Below are 19,087 nucleotides of genomic sequence, written 5' to 3'. Positions count from 1 at the left end.
ATCTATTTTATATTGCTTCAAACTGGGCCGTATTATAAGCCTGAACTAGATAGATAGGGTAGATAAATACATAGAAGATAAAATCTGATTTAGTAGAGAATCCATGTTTCAGTTTCAAAGGCAGCTGTTGCACAATTGGGACTTCGATCATAAAATGAGTGGTTGCATCAACGCCGTATCGCCAATGTGTTCGCTCACGCGTCCCGTATGCTACACATAAACTCTCCAGGCCATCCGATGCCCTGCAGGGTATCCCTCGGAGCACCGTGCTACGTGAAGAATATTGACTTTCACCATGATTTAAACGTAGAACCGATACGTGAGTACCTTAAGGTAACGTCAGAACGTTACTTCGACAAAGCAGCGCGGCACAATAACCTTCTTATCGTGACCGCTACTAATTACATATCTGACACAGCCCACTGAGTTTCTCTTCGGATCTTCTGAGTGGATCGCGATTCCGATCTGGGGGTAGATTCTGCGAAGCACTGCTCTTACTAGCGACAGTGTTAGCAAGCTCTCTGAGGCTGGGCCTCGTGAGCTACCAGCGAATAGGTAAGAAAAACATCTCCTATGAACTCAGGTGGCTGCGTAAAAGTGAGATATAAGCAACAACAATATAAGCAACAATAAAAGTGAGACATAAGCAACAACACCGTATAGGAGCAGAGAAATTGTTTAGATTCGGAGATATAAAGGAAACGAAAGAAAATCTTCTTGTTGGTAAAATAAAATAAGGGTAGTTATAAAAAAAAACATACGGAGTATTTTCGATTATTTTTTATTGCGAAATTGTTACAAAAGTTAATCGACACTGAAACCTGAGTTGAATTCGAATCATTTCTGGAATACCACATCCAGTCGCGGACAGAAACCTCTCCTCACTGTTAGATTAGGGTTGACACATTTCGCGCAGTCTTCACTCCAATACGTTTTGCCATCGGAGCCACAGACGGGCGCCAAAACACCCAAACATGGGCAGCTGTCGTCAGCCAACGTTTCAGCCAAGAAAAAAAACAACAGGAAACACACTGAAACAATGTTTTGTAATCATAACGTGTGATGAAAGGATCTATGTTGCGTTGTGGTAAATGAAAGTGGACTATATTTATTATATTAGTATTGATATCGTTATTAGTCCTTATGTGACAAATTAAATATATTTGAATATATGAAATATGAAATTGATGTGTCGCAGCCGCCAAGGCTGGAATTGAAAAAGGGGAAAGTATATTAAGTGTATAACCTATGGAGGAAAGTCTAGTGTCATAGCGGACGTCGCTCGTTGACACTTTTGACGTTCCGAATTCAAACAATCTGACAATATAATAATACAATATACATAATATATAATAATACAATATACAAATATACAATCTGACAATATAATAACCTGTTTATTAGCTAATTTAAAGGCACGAGAGGAGTTCTTATGATTGAATCTACATGTTGATATGTCCGTGATTGAATATTTTTTTAATGTTCTGATAGGTTCTTATAAGTTAGCATAAGACCTATCTGATGGTGAATGGTTACCGTCAGTAATATACGTCAGCAATTGCGGGGGCCCAGTCGCTGCCAGCCAAGAAAGAAAAAGGCGAGATTATGCCGTAAATGTGAATGTAATTAAGGGCATCAGTTACCAGAAGAATCACGTCGATTAAAATAACAACTAAACTTATTTAAATACATATTAAAAAAAAGAAAGAAAAAAAACTAAAATAACTCACGTATTACTCTCATAATTGTTGAACTCAAACTAGTACTTTACAATAATAATTAAGATTGTGTGATGTTATGAATAAATTTGTTGTAACAAAGCGATTAGTTGTGTGTAGGTATTGACTTCTCTTTTTAGTTTTGAGATAATTTGACGTTATCACTGCTGACGACACTATGCAGAATATTGGAAGAAACTTCAAAATATCGAATGTAAAATATAGTAAAATGCAGCAGTAGTATTTATGTAAGTAATCCCGCAAAAACATACGGTTATAAAATCTTGATAGAGTAGCCGTGGCGTCATTATTTTATTATCTAACTACTGTTGATTTTACGCTTTATCTAAAGAGATAAAGGAAAGCCTTGTACCTCTAAACTAGAATAGTGCGATAATACCAGAAAATGTTTCGGGAGCAATTGCATATACCAACTTATTCTAGCACTACGCCGCATTACTTGTAGGGCCTGCTCCGGTCTGATGTTACAGAGCGATATTCATTAGTCATTATAAAGACAACCGGGAAAAAAAAAACTTAAACAACCCTAGCATAAGTGTATAGACACGGATCCCCGTGTGGTTTGATACTAAGTCAAGGAGATATTGCAAAAACCTTGTTCAAAGGCAAATGTCGCAGTTTGATATTTAAGTACATCTTTATCGTGTCGGTCTACTCAAAGAAGAAGAATTTTCCTTAGTTTTTTTTCCTACCTAAGTTGGTAGCTTTAAAGGGTTATGGCAGCGTAACCGAGTAGGTGAGCTCACGGGGCTCTAACCTGAGGACGTGGCTAACACTAGCCCTAGCAAGAGCAGTGCTTCGCAATATCTATCAAAGGATCGGAAACGCGACCCACTGAGAAGATCCGGGGAGAGACTCAGTGGGTTGTGTTTGTGGGTTAATTTACTCGCAGAGCCCTTCGTCACAAGTGACGGGTTGTTCGACGAGAACAGTGACCGGTGCTTGAGGTACCTAAAAGCCCCGTTATTGGATCGGGAGGATACGAATTGACATGTTTCGGGCAACGTCGACTGTTTACCATTCGTTCCATTATTTATTTTTTGGTGAGTAGGAAATCGCCGGACTCCCACCCTCCACTGGGGATGGCGGGCGTGGTATGTCGGAGTCGAACCGACTAAAACCTCCTGTCGCTCAACAACCAGCATCCAAACCTCGCATGAGACAGAACTCATGAAAAGGCAAGGGGGGGAGAGTGAAGCGTTTAGTCCGGAGCACATCTCTCCCATCACCCTCCCGGGTCGGCAGGCTATCCGGAGCCCGCCTAGATGGCGCCGGTTAGAATGGGTTATCCTACGGAATACCCCGCTGGGTCAAAACCAGCGTGGGTCGAGGATAGCCGGCCTCCCATCACCCGGATGCTCTTACGTAAAATGCGTGCAGAGCAGCTTCCACGACGTCTTCTTAGGCCCCCTTTGCCAGTCCCCAGACCGACATATGAGGGGTACCCGAAACACTTAGAGGGCCAGGGCTTGGGCGAAGTCCGCCTCCCTGGCCCCCGCTCGATGGCGGCGGGCTTGTGCATCTCTCAGCCGCCTCCTTCTGCGAGATGGTGCACTCGCAGAAGTCGAGCATCGCCTTCCACGACTCGTCGTCGCCGAGCATCGATGCCACAACACTCGGCAACGACAAGTCGTTTCCTATTTTTACGACGAGGACACGGCGCCACCCCTCCCATGCGGGGCAGGCGATGAGCGTGTGCTCCGCCGTGTCCAAGTCGCAACCACAATGGTGGCACTCTGCCGTCGGCTCGGCTCCGATCCGGTGCAAGAACTCACCGAAGCAACCATGCCCAGTGAGCACCTGCGTGAGGCGTCCTCTGTCACGATTCACCCAGTCTTCAGATTTTCTTTTAATTACCGATTATTATTATCTCCTGTTTACCTGTTAAAAGGTGAAAGGCACGTGGATCAAGTTCAACTAACGCAAACTTCTAAATAGACCTGGTGTTATCAAATTATTTATATAATCATTGATTTGCCATAGGTTCACGAGTTTTCGGCCAATAAGGTGTTACGTTGCGGACGGTACCGCAATATGTTTCATTAAGAAAGACAATTGAAAAGCAGCATTATAAGCCGAGCCCATTTTATTTTACGACACAAATAGGCATGAACTTCATGAACGCTCACAAAACTCACAATATTACCAGTGAAAAGGGTATGAGAATTCACAACAGCACCCGAGCCGTAATGAAAATGATCGAAAATGTTTATAGATAATTGAAGTACAGTTGTAACAGAATATCAGGATATATAATTGTTTACATTTCATTATCACTCAACGTTTCCGCTTACGCTCGTGATCTTCATTCTACATATATAATAACCATGTCAATATGAATAATGAAAATAAATTGCACAAAAATAAAATAAAAAAATAACAAAGCCATGTTTTGCACAGATCTCGCTAAACGATAAGTAATGAATAATACATAATGCCCTCGTTAACACCCCTTTGCTTATTCAAATGAAAAACAAATCTGGATTTATATAAGCGGCCAATGAAATTTGAAAACCATTACAAATTGGTGTTTCGAACTATTTTTGAAGAACAAAAAAAACAAGATGGCCGCTGCAATTAAAGTAACTCTATTGTTTTTAATTGTGTGTCTCATGGCGTTGGTTGGACAGGGTGAAGGCAAGCGCGGTGAGCTTGAACCGAAGCCCCAGATAAGAGCTGGACCTGTGCCGGAGGATCGTCATTTCGTCAAGAGGGAAGCCGATTACGAAGAATCCGATGAAAGATATCAGCCAGCCGCTTTCGATAGTGACAATGCCTTTGAAAGACCGCACAGGATCCGCATCCTTCCAGGCTACCTTCACTAAAATGAAACTTGCGTTCCACATATAACATGATAATTGTAATTAACGTGATTTTTATTAACGTCTCTAGTAAATCTGTGATGTCTCAAGCGAAATCAAGTTCTACAATTTGCCTGAACTCATCATCTCAGTCTGCGGTCTGAGGTTAAGATTATTCACCATAAATTTTTTTAAATTTAAATCACGTTAATTCTTGTCTTGTTATTGATTCATTCACAAAACGGTAATATAATGCGAAATTAATTTTATTATTTTAGTATTTTATGTGTACAACAATAAAGGCTTAATCAACGTCATTTTTTTTTTCTTTTTCTTTCTGTTTTTCATTCACTTTGATCTTTCACTTCGATTTTTGTTTCGATGTCATGGAAAATCAGCTACGTCTCAACCTATTTACGCGCCTAACCTATTTATTTATTTCGTTCTTAATCGCGATGATTATTTAAATTACTTTAATCGAACCTACTCGTAACAGAGGTCCGTGTAAAATCTGAATTCGCTATAAAGAGGCTAAAGTTTATTTTAATTCTTTTTAGCCCATAAACAGTAAATCTTACAAGAAATTATTTTATGGCCGTTTTTAATAATCTATCTATCCGTTATTGCGGTTACGAAATAAATAAAATAGTAAAATAAATATAGTCAAATCTATCCTTTAGTCCTTTTTGTTTCTTATCAATAACTTATCGACGGATAACTTTTCTAATCGAATCTATCAAGCCTATAAACGTACGCAGCTATCAATCTATTTACATTATAAATATTGCTTCTAAATTCCACGATTACCACGATTTTCAGATAAGATTAGTCTCAGATATTTCGGCGCTGTCGCAAACGCCATTTTCGCGGGAAATATCAGGAAAATCATTAGATATAAAAATCGTGCTAAGAACCTTACACGCCTCCACTTAGAGCGTTTATTTTATTAGCTTAACGAAGGAATAAATGTCAACAGGAGCTATGTGAGTGTCTCATAGACACAGCCCACTGAATTTCTCGCCGGATCTTCTTAGTGGGTCGCGTTTACGATCCGATGGTAGATTCTGCAAAGCACTGCTCTTGCTAGGGCCAGCGTGAGCAACAATCCCGGTTTGAGCCCCATGAGCTCACCTACACGTCAAGGAGAAGCTGAAATAGTCTTTCAAGGCTATCAGTGTGCTTAGTGCGAGTTTTTTAACGTTCTCGTTAGCGTAAAAGTTAGCTCATATTTGTATGGAATGGGATCGTTTGCGTACGTTTGCCGCTAGGGGCGCTGTTCCAACTGCATACAAAATTGGGTTAACTTTTACGCTATCGAGAACGTTAAGAAACTCGCACTAAGTACACAGCATAGGTAGAAAAAAAACTAAGTTTACCTAGTTAAGTCGAAACGTAAACATTGGGCTAAATAAAAAAAAAAAAAAAACAAGTTTCGTCATAATATTTATTTAAAAAATATCTCATTTAATTCAATAATCTTATCTAGACAAGTAACAAGTTAAATGATTATATTCATCTGTTTTACTTTTAAGATAACATAAGAAATAAAACTTAAATTTATAAAAAAATATTTGAATAAAAATAACGCTTCGTCTTAAAATGAATTATAATTAAAATATATAGTACTTAATGATCATATTTAAAATGTTTCTAGAATTATACGTATATTTTAGTGGTCGGAATACAACTCAGTTGAAAGAAACAATTGAAGATAGGAATTCGGATTTTTTTTAAATTGACAAGAACACGAAAAAGGCCGTAATAATTAATTCTATATTATTGGCGTTGTAAGAAAAAAACTAGTATTTGTACTGACAGCGATAGAACTGTACGCAAAAGAAGTGGATCGAAATTGACAACGTTATATTTATTGAAGCCATCTTGGCTCAAAGGATAAGAGGCCTTGTGTATTCGAGCGATGTGATTGTGCCGAGGTTCGAATCTCGCGGGCGGGTAGGTACCAATTTTTTTTAAATTGAAATACGCACTATTAAATATTCTTCTACAACGAAGTTAAAAACACAATAATAATTGTGTTTTAAAAATCAAACCACCTAAATATTTATATTTGACTGTGTATAGTTTTTTTTTATTTGCTGAAATGGCTGGACATCTACAACGAAAAGATGCCGTTACCCACCTTGGGATAAAAGTCATAAGGTCTCAGTTTTAAGAGTACGACTGCTCCACTCTTCAAACCTTCACGCTTGACGGCAGAAATACGCAATTCGTCCAGGTACCTTGGTCCTGTTTATTTCGATATGACGGGTGCGACATGTCTATGGGCGATTTATTTATTTAATAAGTTGCACCAACAAAGTGATCATCAATACAAAACATTGACAAATTGACAAAAGTTCATGGCAGATGTCACCTCAATTATAGGTGCAATCGACAGTGCATTAACATCAAAAATAAAAATAAAATATACAGCTAAGATTTGAATACATTTCATTCATTGCTTAAGATTAATTTAATTGGGAGATGATCCGCGACAGATTTTTTTCTGTAAGTAGTGAGACAATTAGAAAAAACATCTATTTCACTTAAAATAAGTTCAGCGCAATCGGACAACTCCGAAGGAACATTGACGAAGACCGCGCTACCGTGGACATTATTGTAGTCCCAAAGGATTTTGTTTAATTATTTATTTTATCCTCTGTTACTCGATGTATCAAAAACGTGACTGCGCTCGCCTATCTATGTAGTAAATAAATACACAATTTAATACAAATCAACATCATTTGTTGATCAACGGCTTTGTATGACGCGGGTATGAGTCTGATGTCTACCTTCCTTATATTTTGTTTACGAACAATGAACATGCTAAAATTAGTATTCTTTTCCATTGCTGAAGTACATTATCATGGTTTCTACTCCGCAAACAATTTAGATATACATACGTTTACGTGCGAAGGCCTTTGAAAATCACATAGCAACAAAAAGAGAATCGAATTCGTGACTTAGATGTTTTTAATAACGCTTTTATTAGCTTCAGACGTATGTATGTTAGTATGTAACGGAATCTTTGAACATAATTTAAACCCCCTTCAAAACGGTGTTAAAAATAATTTGAAAAAAGTGAAATTCAACTAAAAAATAAAAGGTAAAATAATAGTTTAAAAAAACTAAAAAAATGCGCTTTTATAGAAACTTCAAATAGAAAATAAATTTTAATAAATTTAAATTAATAATAGGGTAAGAAAAAATGATTTTATTGTAAAAAAGCGTGTAAAAGCAAAAATTTTTTGTTATAAAGTTCATCTTTTTTTCAAGATGTATTTAGTCTGACTATCCTTATTGATTGTATAATGTCCGTATTTTCTAATTACCCAGATAAGAGATTTTTAACTTTAACCTATTGTTATTACAAATAATCGCGAAATCTGGACAAAGAGATCGGGATTTATGATAAAGGTAAGCTTAAAATAGGTTTAGATTATTATAGAGATACTAGCGGATCCGAGAGAGACAGTGTCCTGTCTTATATTTGAAAAGTAGAACCTTTTTTGAGAAAAAAATCTGAACCGTTTTCAAGGGGAAAAAAAACAAAGGTTTCCATTCTCCAACCATTTCTATTCAAACCGTTCTCGAATTAACTGGAATAGATTGAAAATTTTTCACCAAAACCGGTCCACACTAATATACACGGGCAGAATAATTCTATTATATATTAAAATATAGATAATAGATTTAGATCATAATTCAACTGAGTATATTAGGAATATATTAGGAAACTGAAAACCGATATATATTAGGAAAGCACATCAAAGATTAACATGCATCACACGTTGAAGATAAAGGTGATTATAAAAAAAATATTGGCAGATGCCGGTCTGAAGTTTTTTTAGTCGCTCTGTTGTATACGAGGCGGTATATTTTAATTCAATTCAAACTTATTTAATTTGTTTATGCCCCTAGAGGTAAATAATATAATTTATGTATCTCTATAATTTATGTATTTCTCCCTTGAAAGCTCTGTCAATTTCACGTAAATACATATGTAAATGTCTTCAAATAAACACATAAAACACACACAGATACAACCGAATACGTTCTTAAAGCACCGTAGATTCAGCAAAATTACAAACTTACAAAATAAGTAGTTTAAATTTTTTAGTATCATAAAAAAATTTAAAAGTTTACAAATAAACTTTATACCGCTTTGGGAGACGTATGAAAAAAAAAGCTGTGGTTTGTAAATTCAAATTAAGATCGGCAGCTTTTTCCAGCTTACAGGCATCGGAAAGTTATTGACCCTTGGTTATAGAAACGAGAGACTGCCGATTAAGTAAGTAATCATTTCGAATCTGGTCTGGCCCTATTTATTTGAGCTTGAACGAGTCTGGGCCACTTACGTTCTGGGCCGTAATTCCCAAACTTATAGGTGGGCGTTCTTATTTATTTATTCGTCTTATTCTTTCAGAATTAGTCGTACTTAATTCGGTGTTATGAAAATTAGGAACTTTGAAGGAACTTAATAAAATATGCAATCCCTTCAACTTTAAGCCTTAGCATAATGTAAATTAAAATGTAAAATGTTTTTAACCTTAATCTTAAAACACTAAAACAACATTTGGCACATTCAGAATTCACTGGATTCTTTGAAGTTAGTGTAAGTTAGTCAATGTTAATAAAAAATATTTAAAATACATATAATTGTAGATACAGGATTTTCGTGACGATACGAAAATTTACTGCCTTTTTTTTTTCTATTGCAAATTATATTTTATCATAGTCGATTATAATTAGAAAAGTTTCTTAGTTTTAATGTTATTTTAACGCATTTTTCCAAATTTAGTTTTGAATAATATAATACATATTATTATTTATATTATAACAGTAATATACTTTATACACATAGTAAATGTTAATCGGTTAAATATTACATACTAACACGGATATGAACAAAATTATAACGAATACCTAAATAAATGTTTAAATAAAATATTGTAATAATACTAAATATACATATAACAATAACGTAAGTATCTTGCAACGCCGGAGATAATGTAAATATGTCTTAGCTCTAAATAAATTCATTACATATAAATATAACTCTAAATTTTATAAAATTTCCACATTCGTTTAACGCAGGCCTACCTTAATAGCTTTGGAGTGTATTTGGTCATAATTATCTCACTAAAACAACATGTTAATTGTTTTCCGCTAATGAAAAAATATTACAATTTTAACACGATTTCATTAGCTTGGTATGTTAGTACAGGTAAACCTTTTATAACACGGTAATTTATAACACGGTAATTTATAACACGATTCCACTCTAACAAGACGGGATTATTGTTTAAATTTATTTAGGAAATTACATTATGCACTATTAACAAACAATATATTGTGAGAATAACCGAAAATTTACTGCTTCTTTTTTAAGTAATATAGTTTTAAAAAAAATATAGGCATTAGTTGAGATGTGTCAATCAGAAAAATTGCACTGCTTTTGTACTGGTTTCTAGTCTCATATAACACGGTTTCTCATAACACGGGATTTTGTAGGAACGAAATATCTAATATAGTATCGTAATATCTAATACAATATCCAATATAGTATCGTAATATCTAATATAGAATCTATTGTTTTATAGAAGGGTTACCTGCATGAATATTTTGAATTTCAGAATCTTTCACCGACTTCCAAGACGTCCATCCGGTGGACTTAAAAATTTTCACACGCTCTATTATCCTGACCGAAATCAAGGAATTAGAAAAAAGATTTAACTGGAATCTTAGTTCGATTTCTTATTTAAGGGTGTTTTTTTTTGCTTTAACATTACTCAAGTCTTAGAGTCCGTGAAGGTAAATATCCCGAATAGATAAAAATGCGTATGAAAACATGTCGACGCTTGAAAGGCAAACGTGACTAAGTGACAATAACTGCTTTGTACATAAATGATAGGCAATAACCATATTCGATGAGCAAAAAATATATATTTCTAGGTCTATTAAAATCATTTCAATTCTACAGCTAGATTCGTTAAAATATAAATTTTTTCAGGTATTTCAACTTTAAATTAGTCTACTGTAGAGTTCACGCATTGTCGCTTAGTCACGTTTGTCTTTCAAGCGTCGATGTGTTATTTTTTTTTTTGTACATAGTCACGTTTACAAAATTTGACGAAAAACTCTTGTCGTTAACACCGCAACTACACGAATTGATTAAAATTTAATTAAACACTTATGGTATATTGATATGTCGAAAAATTTTCGATTGTTTTTCTAAGCAACCGGTAGTTTAGGCAATTTTAATTTTTAAATCCTAAAAATGGGTCATTTTACATATTACATACGATATGACTATATCAACAAATACTTCGAAATATACAATAAACCTTTTAAAAATATATTTTATAAAAGATGACTTATTTCTAGAATAGCTAACGCACAAGGCAATATTTAACATAAGTACTAAATTAAGTAAGACAACACAAATTCACTTATCGTTAAAAATAATTAGAAAATAAGGTGTCAATGCGGCGAAAAAATTATTTTAGAATTTTCTGAAAACAGTGCCATCTAACCTACACGAGGCGAACTATTTGGATTTATCATAAACTGTTGGTGATAAATAAAAGTAAAAACAAAACGATGCTATTTTTAATTTTCTACAATACAATCCTGAAAGTCAGAAAAGGAAGACATCTTGTAACTGAAATTTGATGGAATATCGTATTAGTCATTATCAAATATATTATTTTCTACTCTATATTTTTTTATATGTTTTGATTTCGTTCAATACTCCCTGCGGCAATAATAGCCTAAAGAACGGCACTTTTGGCACAAATGCTGAGGGTGTATCTTCGATTGATCACTCACGTCCAGCCCGTCTGGTTTCTCTAGAGGTCGCTGAAAAGTTATTTAAAACAAATTAAGGTTTTGTTACTTAAGCGTAGGATGTTACTAAAAGTCAGGTGTAGTGAATGAAGGCCATAAACAAGTCATTACGGATCCTCCCGATCCATTAACGGTGCTTTAAGGTACCTCAAGCACCGGTCACCATCCTCGCCGAACCCGACGCTTGCGACGAAGGGCTCGACCAGTAAATTAATCCATAGAGACAGCCCACTGAGTGTCTCGCCGGATCTTCTCAGTGGGTTGCATTTCCGATCCTTTGGTAAATTCTGCGAAGCACTGTTCTTGCTAGGGCCAGTGTTAGCTAACCTACGCGTCAAGAAGAAGCTGAAATAGCCTCACAAGGCTATCAGCATAGATAGGAAAAAAAGGTCTGCAGAAAGCGACTGAAAATAGTCCGATGAGAACTGAGAGATAAGATATTTATGGACCAATTGTATAATGAAAGCCGGTGATGATAATGTATTTCATGGCGTATTGTAAGATCGCATGATTAATATTTGGGACTTAGATCACTAATTACTCACCGGAGTCAATAAAAATAAATAACTATAACCATATATAAACGTAAATGCCGCCACCAACTTTGAGACACGAGTTCTTAGTCGCAATTTTGACATTACAACAGCTCACACCTTTTAAGCAAAATTCATTACTGATTGCTATGCGAATGCTGCCACCCACGCCGAGAACCGAAGTATAAGTATGAGCTGTAGTGTACTGGTACAGCTGTGTTGCCGTTCAAATCGGAACGTATGGATGCTTTGCGGTAATAATCAACAGGATTGTGGTAACAACTCGTGCTGTATGCTTACAGTAGCAGTGTACAATCAGTAAATGCCGGTTAGTGATAGCAAAACTTTGGTATAGGTCTGGAAGAACGCTACCGTTCATTCTCCTTAGTCGCCTTTTATACCCATGGGAAGAGGTGATGCTACTCTGGGCCGACATCATACATCCACACCACCATCATATCATAACTCGTCATGGCCTAAAGGATAAGACGTCCGGTGCATTCGTGTCGAGCGACGCAACTGAGTTCGAATCCCGCCGGCGGGTATCAATTTTTCAATTTTTTAACAAATGTTCACGATTGACTTCCGCGGTGGAGAAATAACATCGTGTAATAAAATCAAACCCGCAAAATTATAATTTGCTCAATTACTAGTCGTAGGACCTCTTGTAAGTCCGCACATTAGGTACCATCACCCTGCCTTTTCTACCGTGAAGCAGTAATGCATTTCGGTTTGAATGGTGGGGCATATGTTGTAACTATACTGATACCTTATAACACATATCTCAAGATGGGTGGCGGTATTTACGTTGTAATGTCTATGGGCTCCGGTAACGACTTAACACCAGATGGGCTGTGAGCTCGTCCATCCATTGATCATCATATCATCAAACTCGCAGAACTATTTATCATGCAATTTTCTTCAGAACCAATATTTCGATTCACAAACAGTATCCATAACAATAAGAGAAATCCATAAAGCTTTACCTGTTTGTGAGGGAACACATTAATGCGACATTTGATGCATTCCTGTCCGTTGTTGGCCCAAGAGTTGCCGCTCATCCACTTGCGCTTACATTTCGGACACTTGTACTCCCCGAAGCATCGCTTCTTGCCTTGATACGGAGTCAGACCCTCGCCTTTTGGACGAGCCTGGAATAATTCGTGATTTTAAGCTCAGAACGATCAGCAAAGACATCTATACTAATATTATAAAGAGGAATGATTTGTTTGTTTGTTTGTTTCGAATAGGCTCCGAAACTACTGGACCGATTTGAAAAATTCTTTTTCCATTAGAAGCCGACATTGTCCCTGATGAACATAGGCTACTTTTTTTTTTTTTTTTTGTTGGTTTCATGTGTGTTTTAATGTTTCCGAAGCGAAGCGAGGGCGGGTCGCTAGTCCATTATAAAACAATGTAAAAAATAGCAAGGGATGCTATTTACATGTTTTTTTGGGTGAAATAGTAATCTTTTCGTATTTCATTTTAACCCCATATAGTTAATCGTGATACATATTAATTGTGCTTACATTGTTAGTTCACCGCTTACTTTCACCGAAATGTTGGAAAATATCTAATTTCCGGTTGGTTGCCTAATGATTTTTTTTTACAAGTGTATACTAGCTTATGGCGTACCTGATATCATCTGCCAGTCATTAGCATACTAATATTAAAATACCAAGGGTACGGCCGAATTATGTGATAACTGTTTCAATAGTACACATCTTGTAAATTAGAGGGCAGCACTGATCTCTTTTGCATAAGTTCTTTATGAGCAAATTTTTGCAATAACTTTAAGTTGATCGTATTAAGTCAGTTCAAATTTGTACTTTGGTGTTTATAAAATTATAATAATAAAACAACATGTCCTAATTTAACAGAGACCAGCTTAGAGTATCCTTTAATGGTAATAGTCTACTTGTCTGGTTCATGAAGGGGAGTATTTTAGAACATATGTGTCCGCCCATCTCTAGCAACTGTTATTGCACTCTTTACACATTTGTAGTACTATCCTTTTCTTTTTATATTCTATCTATTTCTTCTCCTATTCTCCACTTCCGTTTTTCCGCCCTTATTTCCTCCCAAAATTAACGCGTGATAGGCCGCATTGTTAACACAGATGGATATTAAATTACTACCAAATTCTGCCGAAAGGTCAGATAGCCGCATTGTACACATTATTTAGGCGCCTTCAGAAAAAAAAAAACCCAATAAAAAATTAGCAGCTTTTATATTAGCAGCAGTTATATTACATTCAGTCGGTCCTGAGCAAAATGTAACGTCAATATCAGAAGTAATCTTCGAGTAATTCCTGGAAACAGATAAGAGGGACTCGCTCTTGTTACTTGTAAATGATGACCTCCATGACCCTGACCCAGTTTGACCTCACAACGTTTGATTTTAAACTCTAACGTACTATCGACAGAGGTTAGATTTAACTGGTATACGTGAATCTATAGAAAACAGATTGCTGTATGCAGTCTTTAAGCCGCTGGATAGTCGAACTACAAGCTGACTATGAAATCTATATTTCTAGTCTTGAGTGGATAAATTATTCAAATCATATTCTTATCTTTAGGGTAGATTTCACTGTAACAATGTACTCTTGTGCTTTCTTCAGTCCATTCATCCTCTTCGCTTCCACCATTGCCACGATATTGTATTGCCACTATGTCCACAATTTTCCAGAACATTCTAGAGATATTCCAGTTGTTTCGAAATTCGTTTTAATAGTAAAAATATTGGCGACTATTTGTGATATTATAAATGCGAATTCAGCTCGGTCTATTTGTTATACGTAGGTATTTTCACACTGAAACCACTGGAATAATTTTGAGTAAAATCGGTATGAAAATAATTTGAGCCCTGGGAAATATACTGGTGGTAGGACCTCTTGAAAGTTCGCGCGGGTAGGTACCACCACCCTGCTTATTTCTGCCGTGAAGTAGTAATGCGTTTCGGTTTGAAGGGTGGGGCAGCCGTTGTAACTATATCTGAGACGTTAGAACTTATGTCTCAAGGTGGGTGGCGCATTTATGTTGTAGATGTCTATGGGCTCCAGTAACCACTTAACATCAGGTGGGCTGTGAGCTCGTCCACCCATCTAAGCAATAAATAAATAAAAAAATAAAAAAATGCTACCTTCCACACCACGGCTGAACACTGCTCGAAGGAAGTTCCAGACAGAAAGCTAATTTAACACATTTGAACGAAGTTTTGCCAAGTCTGGCCTTGCTACTACACCGAATTCCTTCCAACTCGTATTATCGACGTAAGCGATGGAAATAATTCGCCAAAAACATTCGTAAATTAATATTGCTCAGTCAGAAAATAAGAATTAATTTTCTCGGCTAAAGGTGTGTCAATGAATAAGCTGATGAAAGCACCGCTCTAATCTTAATAGACTAATTAGTGAGGTTATTTAAACAGATATTTAACTACAGTTCTTTGTAACGAAACACCCCGCGCAGATTATAAATTACTGCGCCATTTGAAACAATCGTTGTTCGTTAACTACTTCAAGCCTTCACAGGAAGTTGTCACATAAGTTACAAAAGATTAAAAACAAGTTTGGCTTTTTTTTATAAACTACTAAAACTAACTCCGCTTTGTTGGCCGACAATTGATTTATCTTCGATCCGATCGTTGCCAAATTTTACAGGATCATCCTCTAGACTAAGATGAAGATTGCCTATAAATTGCCAAGAAATTGACCCAGCCGCTTCAGAGTTTATAGAGAACACACATCGACTTTTACATATTTAGAGAGTTTTTTCTTTGGTTTTTACAGTTTATTTTTTTACGTCTTTTATTGAATTTATGGGGAAAAGATCTCGGAGTCTATCTAGTGTTAGCTCTTTACCAGAATCCGAAGAGTCTTTTTGGGTCGATTATTGATCTGAAGGCCAAATCGCATACAAGATAAAAATAATTAACAAAGGTTATAATATAAAATTGAGCGCTTTAGATTTTTACATTTAAATTAACAGGACTAGTAACTTTCTGTTATTACAGAATGTTCTCATTAGCTATAAATTCTTGAATCATGTTAAGCTGTTTAAGATGTATGTGCTGTTTTGTTTATATTTATTATACTAGGCGAATAGTTTTACGAGATAATATCGACATTTTTGTAACTATACAGAAGAGTCTAAAGCTTAAAATTTGGAAGAAATATCATAACAAAAAACTTCTTCAGCTATTTGAATGGAGTAATTGCAGTTCACTCAAAAAACATCGAATTATTGATGCTAATACCAAATAAATCACACCTTTAATTACAAAGTTAGCAATAGCCTTTCACTCCTAGATATGATACATATATGTAGAATTAGGGATCGCAGCGCATAAAATAAAACTTCCACTGTTACAAAATATTCTGTTAAAATAATATTTAAATATTAATTAAGACTCTTATTACGCCTTGCTCATTTTTTTAACCGTCTTCGCCATCTTCCTTTTTTGTGTCACCCTGTCTGTCATTCTCTTCTCCCGTTCTTACCGTTTTTTCCACTCACATCTTAACGCTCCGTTCCACACTCTTTTTATACGTTCCGTTCTTACCAATCCTCTTATCCGAAGCAATATTTGGTTGGGCCATAGAACGCCTCGTTGTATAGGGAAGGGTGCATGGTACAAGACCACGCGAGAGGTCACAAATGCGGTGAACCGAACAAATTACAACTGCAGTGGGAGGTCCCCTAAATTAGTGCAGTAAAATGGCCTCGAGCAGGAAGGGATGACTGGACATCGTGAGACGCATCAACTCTGCCCTGCAACACTGCATGACGATCACGACCACTCTGTCAAGGGCCACACGATTGAGAAGAATCCGAACCGAAGGGTTCGAACCAAGCACACAGGACTCGATCGAGATCTTAGTTTACCATGCTTGTCTACCTGTGGTAGCATTGCCATTTTTTTTCTTAAAACATTTCAGAATACATGTGAACCAAAAAATCGAAAAATGTTAATAGTTAGGTGCCGCAACCGATATGTTTTTAAAGACCACTGTTTTGGGGTTTTGGCTTTGTTATTGGAGCTACAAATGTATAATACATTTGAGTCAAAAAGTCTCTGCCATTTACTAAGCCAGTCATTTAACTAAAGTTGGAATATTTTTCACAAATCTTTACTTGGGAAAGAATAATCATTTGCAGCTGTGATAGTCTTATGAAGTTGTTTTTTTTTTCCTACCTTGAGAGGCTATAATAATATCAGCTTTTCCTTGATATGTAAGTGGGCTAACGGGGCTCAAACCGGGTGTATTGCTAACACTGGCCCTAGCAAGAGCAGTGCTTCGCAGAATCTACCACCGGATCGGAAACGCGACCCACTGAGAAGATCCGGCGAGAAACTCAGTGGGCTTAAGTTGTATGAAAGCTGTGACGTTATCGTGAAAAATAGCGTGATCTCTATCTGGCGTGAAACAAAAACGTTTACAATTGTTTTGTTACTGAACATACTTGAATTTTGTTTTCGCAGATCAAGCTATATACAAAATTTAGCCAATACTTTTTGGTTTATACCTGCGGACAATCTCCAATGTAATGCCCTTTTTTGAAGCACAAGTGACACATGTAAGCTGGTGGTGGGGGCCGAGGTGGCCGACGTAAGGACAACGCCGTCAGCTGTTCCACGAGAGAACTGGTGTCGTCCGATGGTGGTGGGGCGGACCGTGGTGCCGCAGTCGGTAACGGACCCCATGCCGAGCCTGGCATCCACTGAAACAAATAGACATTTGAAGGATTAATAATTAACACTATGACGTTCACAAAATAACTGTTTTTATTGAATAAAATGCAAGACAAACAATTATAGACACTAGTGGTCCCCGCAGTAGTCGAAATTCGACTTTAATCAATTGAAATTTTATGTTTAAACATTATTATGGTTCTATTGTCAAATACTATTATACTTATTTAATATAATCACAGATTTCGCCAAAACGATACAATAAATAAATAATAATAAAGACAAACAATATTCGTCTATTCTCAATTTGACCACCGACTTTAAACACTAACAAAAGTTTGACAATTGACAATAAACAAAGAGTATATTTATATATATGTGTTGTGAGTTGACATGATAGTGTGTGTAATGTTTTCGTTATTGATTTAATGTATCTTTTATGGATTATTTAAAAAAAATATTAGCATTGTGCACTTCTTCTCTATATTCTCTATAAGTGTGGAAAATTTCATACTCCTCCGTCCGCGCAATTTTCGTAAAATGGGATACAAAGTTTTTCCTTCACGTATTAATATATAGATATTTCTGTGGAAAAAATAATTGATTTAATGCTACGTATTTTAGATTCAGTTTAACTGTTCAATCAGTCAGAATTCAGTGCCAATTTAGGAAAGTACGTTTTCAGTCTATCTAAAATAGCTGTTTGTCCAAGAGTGCTCCTAGATTGGAACTCTGTGGGTGTCAGTACGTGTCTTCAGTACGTAATGTCAGCATTAGTCTCACTTGTAATACTTGCATGGTGAGAGTTCGCACAAGCAAGCGTAATCATCAAATTTCTACAGCGATCCTTTTTTTTAACGCTGGAGAACCCTTTTTTTATTGCTTAGATGGATGGACGAGCTCACAGCCCACCTGGTGTTAAGTGGTTACTGGAGCCCATAGACATCTACAACGTAAATGCGCCACCCACCTTGAGATATAAGTTCTAAGATCTCAGTATAGTTACAACGCCTGCCCTACCCTTCAGACCGAAACAAATTACTGCTTCACGGCAGAAATAGGCAGCGCGGTGGTACCTACCCGTGCAGACTCCCAAGAGGTCCTACCACCAGTGTTTACGCAAATTATAATTTTGCGGGTTTGATTTTTATTACACGATGTTATTCCTTCACCGTGGAAGTCAATCGTGAACATTTGTTGAGTACGTATTTCAATAAAGAAAAATTGGTACCCGCCTGCGGGATTCGAACACCGGTGCATCGCTGCATACGAATGCACCGGACGTCTTATCCGTTAGGCCACGACGACATCCTTTAGGCCACGACGACATTTACGCATTTACGAATACCCGGTCTAGGGAGGTAGCGGATTGGGTTACGTCCGACTTCGGCGCCTCTTAAGAGGAAGAAGGAGACGAGGAAGGTCAAGGAACTCCATCGCAATCCTAAAATTCAAATTTAAACGTTATTTA

At 36.5% G+C, this 19,087-nt stretch overlaps 1 protein-coding gene across 2 annotated transcripts in view; it reads right to left on the bottom strand.

Annotated features, from left to right (window-relative positions):
• Positions 1-765: 765 nt before the first annotated feature.
• Positions 766-19,087, bottom strand: part of LOC101741563 (zinc finger CCHC domain-containing protein 24) — a 31,778-nt gene continuing 13,456 nt past the window's right edge. Inside the window, exons 2-4 of one of the 2 annotated variants that reach the window (XM_021346817.3) lie at positions 17,451-17,645; positions 12,909-13,073; positions 766-1,031 (exon numbers count right to left, since the gene is read on the bottom strand). In XM_021346817.3, the coding sequence (XP_021202492.1) occupies positions 888-1,031; positions 12,909-13,073; positions 17,451-17,645 (504 nt within the window). In that variant the 3' untranslated portion in view covers positions 766-887. Of the gene's footprint in view, positions 1,032-4,255; positions 11,402-12,908; positions 13,074-17,450; positions 17,646-19,087 lie in introns of those variants that run through there. The other variant, XM_004924364.5, reaches the window with a different exon arrangement.

The sequence above is a fragment of the Bombyx mori genome, chromosome 3 (genome assembly GCF_030269925.1).
Source record: "Bombyx mori chromosome 3, ASM3026992v2".
In the NCBI taxonomy this organism is placed as follows: domain Eukaryota; kingdom Metazoa; phylum Arthropoda; class Insecta; order Lepidoptera; family Bombycidae; genus Bombyx; species Bombyx mori.
This window is presented reverse-complemented; position numbering and strand designations above follow the sequence as displayed.